This window comes from Oncorhynchus mykiss, chromosome 4, assembly GCF_057628025.1.
Source record: "Oncorhynchus mykiss isolate SJ-2025 chromosome 4, ASM5762802v1, whole genome shotgun sequence".
Lineage (NCBI taxonomy): Eukaryota > Metazoa > Chordata > Actinopteri > Salmoniformes > Salmonidae > Oncorhynchus > Oncorhynchus mykiss.
The window spans coordinates 59,858,914-59,870,000 of NC_143025.1; the positions used below are offsets into that span (position 1 = coordinate 59,858,914).

General features: G+C 41.7%; 1 protein-coding gene across 1 annotated transcript in view; it reads right to left on the reverse strand.

The window, feature by feature from the left end:
• Positions 1 to 5,069: 5,069 nt before the first annotated feature.
• mboat2b (membrane bound O-acyltransferase domain containing 2b) overlaps positions 5,070 to 11,087 on the reverse strand; it is a 67,927-nt gene continuing 61,909 nt past the window's right edge. Inside the window, exons 12-13 of the mRNA XM_036975606.2 lie at positions 9,825 to 9,976; positions 5,070 to 6,698 (exon numbers count right to left, since the gene is read on the reverse strand). Coding sequence (XP_036831501.1) covers positions 6,521 to 6,698; positions 9,825 to 9,976 — 330 coding nt within the window. The 3' untranslated portion in view covers positions 5,070 to 6,520. The remainder of the gene's footprint in view (positions 6,699 to 9,824; positions 9,977 to 11,087) is intronic.

Below are 11,087 nucleotides of genomic sequence, written 5' to 3' on the forward strand. Positions count from 1 at the left end.
ACACATTTCAGGTTATTGCTCTCATAAATTCCCTTGTTTGGTATCACATTCACTCTCGACCCTAATTTACGAAGGAGCTGCAGTTGTGTTGTGAGGAAAATAACACGTTTTACCTGGCTGACTAATTAATGGTTATTATTTTATGTTGGGTCAAAGTCCAACATTTTATGAGGAGAGTAAAGGACATGTGCTGAGCTGTTAAGCTGCTATAGCCTGGGTAGCAGCTAGCCTAGGTATCAGCTAGATAGCAGCATTGCTCAATGGTATCTGAAGGCAGTGTATAGGTTTATTCACATGGCAGAAATATTCAATAGCTTCTGATGACCTAAACTGACTATGACTAGGTTTCCATCCAATTGGCGACAAGATTTTCATGCAAATATTCTAGAATCTATGGAAGTGAAGAGAGGGCATATGAATAAAAAATGACATGTTTCTTGTAATGTCGAGATCACAATTTATTTTTCTCATGATCACTACATAACAAAATATCACAATTTTCTCGTGATCATTGACAACAAAATGTTTTATCGAGATCACGAGATAATCAAAAGTAGCACTTTTTCAGTTGCACGATAACCACTGCTCGTAGGGCATTAAGCCCTGAACATGCCTGACAGGCAGCTCTGTCTCCAAGGCTGTGTGCAGCACCCGAAACCACAGCCAATCGCAGCTAACTTGTCTACTCTTGTGTGCTAGCTAGTTAGCTAGATATTCTTGTTAGCTAGCTTGTTATGTATGCTGGTTGTTAGCTTGCATAATTTATATGTGTATAATTTTAAGAGACACCATGTTTTGTGGGTAATATTTACATTTACGGTGGGTGAGCTCCATTCTAGACAGGCTGATCAGATTATATTTCAGCCTCAGGGGCTGTTGGGCATTCACTCACTGCTGTACAATGTCGAGAAAAATTCAAGAGTGTGCTACGAAATGAATGTCAAAACGTAGTTTTCTTTGCCTTATGTCTTAGCTTAGTAAATACATATATATTTTATCCTTATTCAGTTTTCTATTCAGCAGATTTCATTTAGACAATGACCATGTTTTCACTCACGAACCTGCAATCACTAGTTAACTTGTCAGTTAACGTTCAAAGTTAGCGCCGTTCTGCTGCAGATCAGAGTTCTATTGACCAGTGGCCACTTTTGATCGTGCCTATGATGACATTCTGTTCACTCTAAACATGCTAAATTCTCAGACTAAATTGTCTGTAACGTTTGCACCATATGGGAGAGACATGGGGTTTGACTATTGTTTTTCTGACAGAATTCCCTATTGAATGGACATATTTGTATAAACCTTGAATTAATTTCAAATTTTATTGGTGAACACCCTAGAGGCTAATAAATCAGAATGCTTCCCTGTAGGCTTTCTTAGGTAAGGCTCCTTGCATGCAGATTACCTGTCAAAGTGCTTTATAGGCAGATACATATCTGATCCAGGGGGTGAGCTTTATTCCTGGCAGGCTCTTTCATAGGTAAAGCTTCTTGCAGACAGCCTACAAGGCAGCATCCTGACTTGTCAGCCACTTAGGCTGCCATTGAATCTGATCAGCCTGCCAGGAATAAAGCACACCCACTCTAGATCATATACAGTCTTGGCCAAAAGTATTGAGAATGACACAAATATTAATTTTCACGAAGTCTGCTGCCTCAGTTTGTATGATGGCAATTTGCATACACTCCAGAATGTTATGAAGAGTGATCAGATGAATTGCAATTAATTGCAAAGTCCCTCTTTGCCATGCAAATGAACTGAATCCCCCCAAAATATTTCAACTGCATTTCAGCCATGCCACAAAAGGACCAGCTGACATCATGTCAGTGATTCTCTCGTTAACACAGGTGTGTGTTGATGAGGACAAGGCTGGAGATCACTCTGTCATGCTGATTCAGTTCAAATAACAGACTGGAAGCTTCAAAAGGAGGGTAGAATCATTGTTCTTCCTCTGTCAACCATGGTTACCTGCAAGGAAACACGTGCTGTCATCATTGCTTTGCACAAAAAGGGCTTCACAGGCAAGGATATTGCTGCCAGTAAGATTGCACCTAAATCAACCATTTATCTGATCATCAAGAACTTCAAGGAGAGCGGTTCAATTGTTGTGAAGAAGGCTTCAGGGTGCCCAAGAAAGTCCAGCAAGCGCCAGGACCGTCTCCTTAAGTTGATTCAGCTGCAGGCACCAGTACAGAGCTTGCTCAGGAATGGCAGCAGGCAGGTGTGAGTGCATCTGCACGCACAGTGAGGTGAAGACTTTTGGAGGATGGCCGGTGTCAAGAAGGACAGCAAAGAAGCCACTTCTCTCCAGGAAAACATCAGGGACAGACTGATATTCTGCACAGGGATTGGACTGCTGAGGACTGGGGTAAAGTCATTTTCTCTGATGAATCCCCTTTCCGATTGTTTGGGGCATCAGGAAAAAAGCTTGTCCGGAGAAGACAAGGTGAGAGCTACCATCAGTCCTGTGTCATGCCAACAGTAAAGCATCCTGAGAGCATTCATGTGTGGGGTTGCTTCTCAGCCAAGGGAGTGGGCTCACTCACAATTTTGCCTAACACAGCCATGAATAAAGAATGGTACCAACACATCCTCCGAGAGCAACTTCTCCCAACCATCAAGGGACAGTTTGATGATGAACAATGCCTTTTCCAGCATGATGTAGCACCTTGCCATAAGGCAAAAGTGATAACTAAGTTACTCGGGGAACAAAACATCGATATTTTGGGTCCATGGCCAGGAAACTCCCCAGACCTTAATCCCATGGAGAACTTGTGGTCAATCTTCAAGAGGTGGGTGGACAAACAAACAACCCACATATTCTGACAAACTCCAAGCATTGATTATGTAAGAATGGGCTGCTATCAGTCAGGATGTGGCCCAGAAGTGAATTGACAGCATGTCAGGGCTGATTGCAGAGGTCTTGAAAAAGAAGGGTCAACACTGCAAATTTTGACTCTTTGAATCAACTTCATGTAATTGTCAATAAAAGCCTTTGACACTTATGAAATGCTTGTAATTATACTTCAGTATTCCATAGTAAAAAAAATATCTAAAGATACTGAAGCAGCAAACTTAGTGGAAATTAATATTTGTGTCATTCTCAAAACCTTTCGATTTACATAATGCTAATCTGCCTGCAAGGAGCTTACCTATGAAACTGCCTTCAAGGCAGAATCCTGATTTATCAACCTCAAGCTCCAAGGCTGAAATTAAATCTAATCAGCCTGTTAGGAATGGATCTCCCCCACTCTGTAAATGTAAATATGCTATGATCCATAAATCATGAAGTGTCCCAATTACACCGTGTACAAAACATTAGGAACAAAATGGGGTGCAACTCAATATTAGGAAGGTGTTCCTAATGTTTTGTGCACTCAGTGTATACATAACAGTTATGCAAGCTAATAACCAGCAGAGATAACAAGCTAGCTAGCTCGCTCGCAAGACTAGCCAAGTTAGCTACGTTGTTGCTTGCATGCGATTGGCTGTGGTCTTGGGGGTGGCACACAGTTTAGGAGACAGGGCGGCCTGTCAGGCATCATTCAGGGTTTAAATGCCCCAGGACCTCTTAGCTCAAGTTAAGGGACGTTTAGCTTGCTTCCATTCTAATTTATAAACTGATAATGAGCTCCAAACACAAATGAAAGCATGATGTTAACATAAAATGTACCACCCCTTAGTGTAGCAATCAATAAAAATGAATGCTGATCCACGTAGCCTCTACCGACTCAGCCATACTGTCAATCCATTTTCCACCCCTATTTATAGTGTATCTTTATCTCGACAAAACAACTTTTTTATGTCATGATCATCAGAAAATTATCTTGTGATCTCGACAAAACACATTTTGTTATGTCCTGATCACGCGATAAATCAATTGTGATATCTACATAATGAGGGAATTACTTTTGTATTGATAGGTTCTTTCTGGATTTTCGTAATAAACCGTTTATTATGCACATTTTTCATATTTTTTTGCAGATTAAAACCAGAGCGCAATGAACATTGAACCCAAAATGTAATTCTAAAATCTAAAGTTCAGTATGTGTCCATCACATTGTAAACTTTTCCACTATTTGTATCACAAAAACTGTTGTGTTAAATAACAAATGTGCCTACTCTGGTTTTGACACGTGCGCTCTAACCCAAACTCGCAGATACAGTGTGGGTATGCTGTGCGGGTAGGCTCGTCTACATGATATTATGGATAAAAGCGAAAATATGTGTATTTGTCAAACGGTAGTCAAGAATCGATCATCATGGCATCAGAATAAGACCCTCGATATTTATTGGAAATTATCATTAAGATCACCGTGAAATTCATCATAATTTATTTCATCAGTAGCCTGATAAACTGCGTGATATCCCAAATCGTAGTGGGAGGACCACATACCATATCATCATGTGACTTCCAAGTTTACTTCGATATGATGGTTATTATATCAATATTTGCGCATAAAAAGGTGTTTCCACCGCCCTTTCTCGGATAATTAATTTGAGACACAAAAAGATCCCACCATGTCGAACGAACAAATGATCTGTCTGCTTTTCTAAAATTGCACCATAACTTCCTGTTTCCATCACAGCTGTCGTGATTTTTATAGGGTATGACTTTACTTTCGTAAAAACTGGATGGAAACGTGGTTACTGACACAGAGGCAGGTGCCTGTGAAAAGCTACAGGCCTACATTTCTGAGCTCTGACTGGTTTACCTGCTAGCAGTAGAACTAATACTGTGCCTTAAATAGACCCACCTACAGTGGCCTCTGTGGAGGTAATACTCTAGCCAATCAAACAGTGCTGTCAGGGAGTAAACAAAAAAGGTTTCCCAAAAACAAATACAATGTCTTTGACTTGTAAATTAAGCCTTGCAGGTTGTAAATTGGGGATCTTTAAGTATTTTTTTTTCAATCATGCCCTGCTCAGTAATCTTGTTCACCAGCCAGCTCTCTCTGTCAAACTTATACAGAAGCAATTGAGGTTCTCCTGTGTAATAACACTGTAATAAGAACAATTACACCACAGTTATTCATTTGCCTTTTGCATATCACACTTACTATGTCAAGTTGCGAAAAGATCAATCTTTTAATCACATCATATACAAAAACAAACCATCCACATCATCCACATGAACAAGTAGCGCGGTTGGCTGAGGGGTTAGGATGAGCGCACCATTCTCCTTTCACCAGGGCCCCAAGAAAAGGTTTCTCACAATTACCATAGTTAACTCACAATAGACTCAAGAAGAAGTAGGTTTAGTTTTCACTTCCCCCTGCAATGAAAATAGAATCAGAACTGTCTGAAGAAGAGGAGTGTTCATAAATACTGTAATGTTGTCCCTTTCACCTCCAACTTAACAGGTTGATTTTCTTACCTTAACACCACCTTTTCACCTTTGTCGAACATACCACAAGTCCATTGGAATCGCATAAATAACAAGTACATGAAATGACAAAACATTGACCTCTACACATGGAAATACTACACCATCTTGCCTCTCACACTACTGACACACTTAAATCATGAATAAGTAGGAGTTAGTAACTACTCTTGGTGCCGTTATGTAAAAAGCATACAATGACTTAACTGAATAAAACAGCAGTGGCATTGAAGTCAGCCCATAACATCACTCAGTAAAAGCAAACAGTCTGGAGTAGGTCCTTGGATGTCACCATATCCCTAAATAGTGCACTACTTTTGACCAGGGCCCTTAGGGCTTTGGTCAAAATAACTGTACTGCTGTATGTAGGGAAAGGGGTGCAATTTGTACACATTCCATGTTGAGACTATGAATCATATCATGTAAAAAGACATTGAGGACGCTGCCATCTTGTTTTCCTTCTCTTTAATTCAACTAACTTCCTGTATCATAGAGAAGTTAACTTACATTTGCTTTTCACCAGGACTAAAACACTAATTTGTCACCGTTAACTGAGAGAACACTTCAATCTCACCCACCTGATACTAAAACCTGTTCACCTCAAGTGAGAAACACAGCCCAGACAATATCCAATGTGAGAAGGATACACAAAAGCTGAAAAAAAAAGATTGTGGAGAAAGAGACAAAGGGTATAAGGCAAGTCTGCATACTCCCATAATACAGTAATAGTACAATACTGGCATTTCATCACCGGGACCCATCCATCCCACTCCACCCCAGACACAAATCATCATAATACAGTAGAGGTGCATCCCAAATGGCACCCTATTCCCTTTGAAGTGCACTAAATAGGGAATAGGGTGCCATTTTGGACATATCCCAAAGCCATACATCCTACCCTCCATGGTGTGGTTGCTGCTCAGTCTCAGTGCCATGTGACTGAATGAGAATCATCATCCAACTCCAAAACAGAGACAAACAGAGGCAGGTTTGTCAGAGTTTGTTTGTTAGAATCTACTCCTCTATCCACCTCGCTCTCTCTCTTTATAAGTGGATTTAATACAGTGTTGGACAGTCCCCTGCAGTCCTCGGTGCTAGTCTCTCTGTGTGTCCACCGTTAGCTGGTCTGGTTCTGCTTCATGTGGCCTTGGTCTTCTGGTTGCAGTTGCTGTCTGTGGAGGTGGAGTCCAGGTGGGAGAGGATGGGGGCCAGATGCAGGCCTTTCTGCTGCTCTTTCAGGCGCAGGTGTCGGGGCTTGACTGGCAGGGCTACGGCCAGGAGAACACAGCCGATGTGGACGCTGAAGTACCAGGACCTGGGAGGCGAGAGGTGGGATGATTTAGGGATCAATATAAGAATCAGAATTTGACAACTTATAACAAATATTGCAAGGAATTTCTCTTGGTGTTGGACACCGAAAGTTCACATCAACTATCACAACAAGTTCATTCAACTTCTCAGAAAGGGGGAAAAAAAGCTACTGTGTAAGGATAATTATTGTCAACATCAAATGTGTTTAATGCCCTTGACTATTCTCAGAGATCAAACATCTAATCTCTCTAAAGCTTGCTAGCGCTATTCGTATTATAAATTCACTGAATAAAAATATAAAATGCAACAATTTCTAATATTTCACTAAGTTAGTTCTTAAAATGAAATCAGTCAATTTAAAATGCATTCATTAGGCCATAATCTATGCATTTCACATGACTGGGAATACAGATATGCATCGGTTGGTCACAGATACTTTTTTAAAAAGGTAGGGGCGTGGATCCGAAAACCAGTTAGTATCTGGTGCGACCACCATTTGCCTCATGCAGCGCAACACATCTCCTTCGCATAAAGTTGATCAGGCTGTTGATTGTGGCCTGTGGAACGTTGTCCCACTCCTCTTCAATGTCTGTGCAAAGTTGCTGGAGATTAGTGGGAACTGGAACACGCTGTCATACACGTCAATCCAGAACATCCCAAACATGCTCAATGGGTGACATGTCTGGTGACAATGCGAGCCATGGAAAAACTGGAACATTTTCAGCTTCCAGGAATTATGTACAGATCCTTGCGACATGGGGCTGTGCATTATCATGCTGAAACATGAAGTGATGGCAGCGGATGAATGCCACGACAATGGGCCTCAGGATCTCGTCACAGTATCTCTGTGCATTGAAATTGCCATAGATAAAATGCAATTGTGTTTGTTGTCTGTAGCTTATGCCTGCCCATATCATAACCCAACCGCCGCCATGGGGCACTCTTCACAACGTTGACATCAGCAAACCGCTCGCCAACACGACGCCATACACGCTGTCTGACATCTGCCCGGTACAGTTGATACAGCGATTCATCAATGAAGAGCACACTTCCCCCGGGGTGCCAGTGGTCATCGAAAGTGAGCATTTTCCCACTGAAATCGATTACGATGCCGAACTGCAGTCAGGTCAAGACCCTGGTGAGGACGACAATCATGTAGATGAGCTTCTTGAGACAGTTTTTGACATTTTGAGCAGAAATTCTTTGGTTGTGCAAACCCACAGTTTAATCATCTGTCCGGGTGGCTGGTCTCAGACGATCCTGCAGGTGAAGAAGCCAAATGTGGAGGTCCTGGGCTGGCGTGGTTACATTTGGTCTGCGGTTGTGAGGCCGGTTGGACGTTCTGGCAAATTATCTAAAACTATGTTGGAGGCGGCTTATGGTAGAGAAATGAACAACAGCTCTGGTGGACATTCCTGCAGTCAGCGTGCAAATTGCACGCTCCCTCAAAATGTGAGACATCTGTGGCATTGTGTTGTGTGACAAAACCACACATTTTAGATTAGGCTTTTATTGTCTCCAGCACAGGGTGCAAATGTGTAATGATCATGCGGTTTAATCATTTTCTTGATATGCCACACCTTTCAGGTGGATGGATTATGTTGGCAAAGTAGAAATGCTAACTAACAGGGATGTAAACAAATTTGAGCACAACATTTTAGAGAAATAAGGTTCTTGTGCATATGGAACATTTCTGGGATCTTTTATTTCAGCTCATGGAACATGGGACCAACACTTTACATGTTGCATTTATATTTTTGTTCAGTGTATGTCTGTCAGAAGGACTAATGGTCCTCTACATTTAAGCGATAAATTAGCCTGTTGGTCAGAGTTTTAGATAAAAACACAATTGTTCTTGCACTTCCATCCAAGGTCAAACTATGAATACTTTTTTTTAGACTTGAGTGAGGTAACGTACTATTCTCTGGATGTGTACCACACGGCACCCTATTCCCTATAGTGTGCACTACCCTATTCCCTATAATGTGCACTACTTTTGACCAGAGCCCTATAGGATGCCATTTACAGTTGAAGTCGGAAGTTTACATACACTTAGGTTGGAGTCACTAAAACTCATTTTACAACCACTCCACAAATTTCTTGTTAACAAACTATAGTTCTGGCAAGTTGGTTAGGACATCTACTTTGTGCATGACACAAGTCATTTTTTCAACAATTCTTTACAGACAGATTATTTCACTTATAATTCACTGTACCACAATTCCAGTGGGTCAGAAGTTTACATGCACTAAGTTGACTGTGCCTTTAAACAGCTCGGAAAATTCCAGAAAATTATGTCATGGCTTTAGAAGCTTCTGATAGGCTAATTGACATCATTTGTGTCAATTGGAGGTGTACCTGTGGATGTATTTCTAGGCCTACCTTCAAACTCAGTTCCTCTTTGCTTGACATCATGGGAAAATCAAAAGAAATCAGGGGTGCTTTGCTGCAGGACGGACTGATGCACTTCACAAAATAGATGGCATCATTGGGGGGGATTATGTGGATATATTGAAGAAACATCTCAAGACATCAGTCAGGAAGTTTAAGCTTGGTCGCAAATGTGTCTTCCAAATGAACAATGACCCCAAGCATACTTCCAAAGTTGTGGCAAAATGGCTTAAGAACAACCAAGTCAAAGTATTGAAGTGGCCATCACAAAGCCCTGACCTCAATCCTATAGAAAATTTGTGGGCAGAACTGAAAACGCGTATGCGAGCAAGAAGACCTACAAACCTGACTCAGTTACACCAACTCTGTCAAGAGGAATGGGCCATTATTCACCCAACTTATTGTGGGAAGCTTGTGGAAGGCTACCCGAAACATTTGACCCAATTTAAACCATTTAAATGCAATGCTACCAAATACTAATTGAGTATATGTAAACTTCTGACCCACTGGGAATGTGATGAAAGAAATAAAAGCTGAAATAAATGATTATCTCTACTATTATTCTGACATTTCACATTCTTAAAATAAAGTGGTGATCCTAACTGACCTAAGACAGGTGATTTTTACTAGGATTAAATGTCAGAAATTGTGAAAAACTGAGTTTAAATGTAGTTGGCTAAAGTGTATGTAAACATCCGACTTCAACTGTAGGATGCAAACATAGTTTCTTGCCACTCACCTGTAGAACTTCATAGAGGGCCCGACAGACAGCAGCACAAAAGGCACCACAGTGTAACAAATGGCAATCTGGGTGCCCGCCCACGTGATCACATCGTACACTAGCTTGTGTGACGGCGAGCCCAGAAAGTGTGGCCTCACGTTGTGTCTCATCTGGAGAGAAAAAAAGAACCAAAGCAACGAATTCAGTGGAGCAAAAGAAGAAGTGAGACAAAATGTATAAACGACCCTTCTAAATCCCCTGCTCTGCCCTTAACTCTCTCTCTTTCTCTCTCCCTTGCCAAGTTCACATATCTACGGTTGCATCCTGAATGGAACCCTATTCCCTTTATAGTGCATGGGCCCTGGTTAGAAGTAGTGCACTATATAGGGAGTAGTGTACAATTTGGAATGCAGACAAAAGTCAAGTTTTCAACTGGACTTTCTCTCTCGGCTCATCCATCAGCGGTGATCTGCCTCGGTGAGTCTCAAAGTGACTCAGGTGATGCTCCATTAGCCTGATTCCTGCCCTGTCTGCTCTCCATCTGTCTGTCTGGCTGGCCTGTTATCTGTGCAGTCTAGCAGCTGGACCCAGGCTGCATCTGAAATGCCACCCGACTCCCTACACACAGTGTACAAAACATTAGGAACACCTTCCTAATATTGAGTTGCTTTTTGCCCTCAGAACAGTCTCAATTCGTCGGGGCTGCTGGCTCATGTTGACTCCAATGCTTCCCACAGTTGTGTCAAGTTGGCTGGATGTCCTTTGGGTGGTGGACCATTCATGAAACACACAGGAAGCTGTTGAGCGTGACCAGCAGCGTTGCAGTTCTTGACATACAGTACATGTGTGCCTGGCACCTCCTACCCTTCCTCTGCACTGATTGAAGTGGATTTAACAAGTGACATCTATAAGGGACCATAGACTGACCAGGTGAAAACTATGTCATGGAAAGAGCAGGTGTTCCTAATGTTTTATACACCGATAGGGACCAGGGCTCTGGTCAAAAGTATTACACTAAGGAATAGGGTGCCATTTGGGATGCAGATCCAGTCTCTAATAAATATGCTACTTCATTCAGGCTACGCCTTCAGAGCACAGAGTCTCCATGGTGGACTAACTATGAGTGATCCCTTAACCCACACTGATGATGCAGAAATAAAGAACCATCAGGATGAACGTGGCATTTTGTTTTATCAGGATATCTATGGTGATAGCTGAAGTCATTGACATAAGAAAAAAAATGTAGAGGCCAGCCTGTGTCTGAGTGTCAGTGTTTGTTTT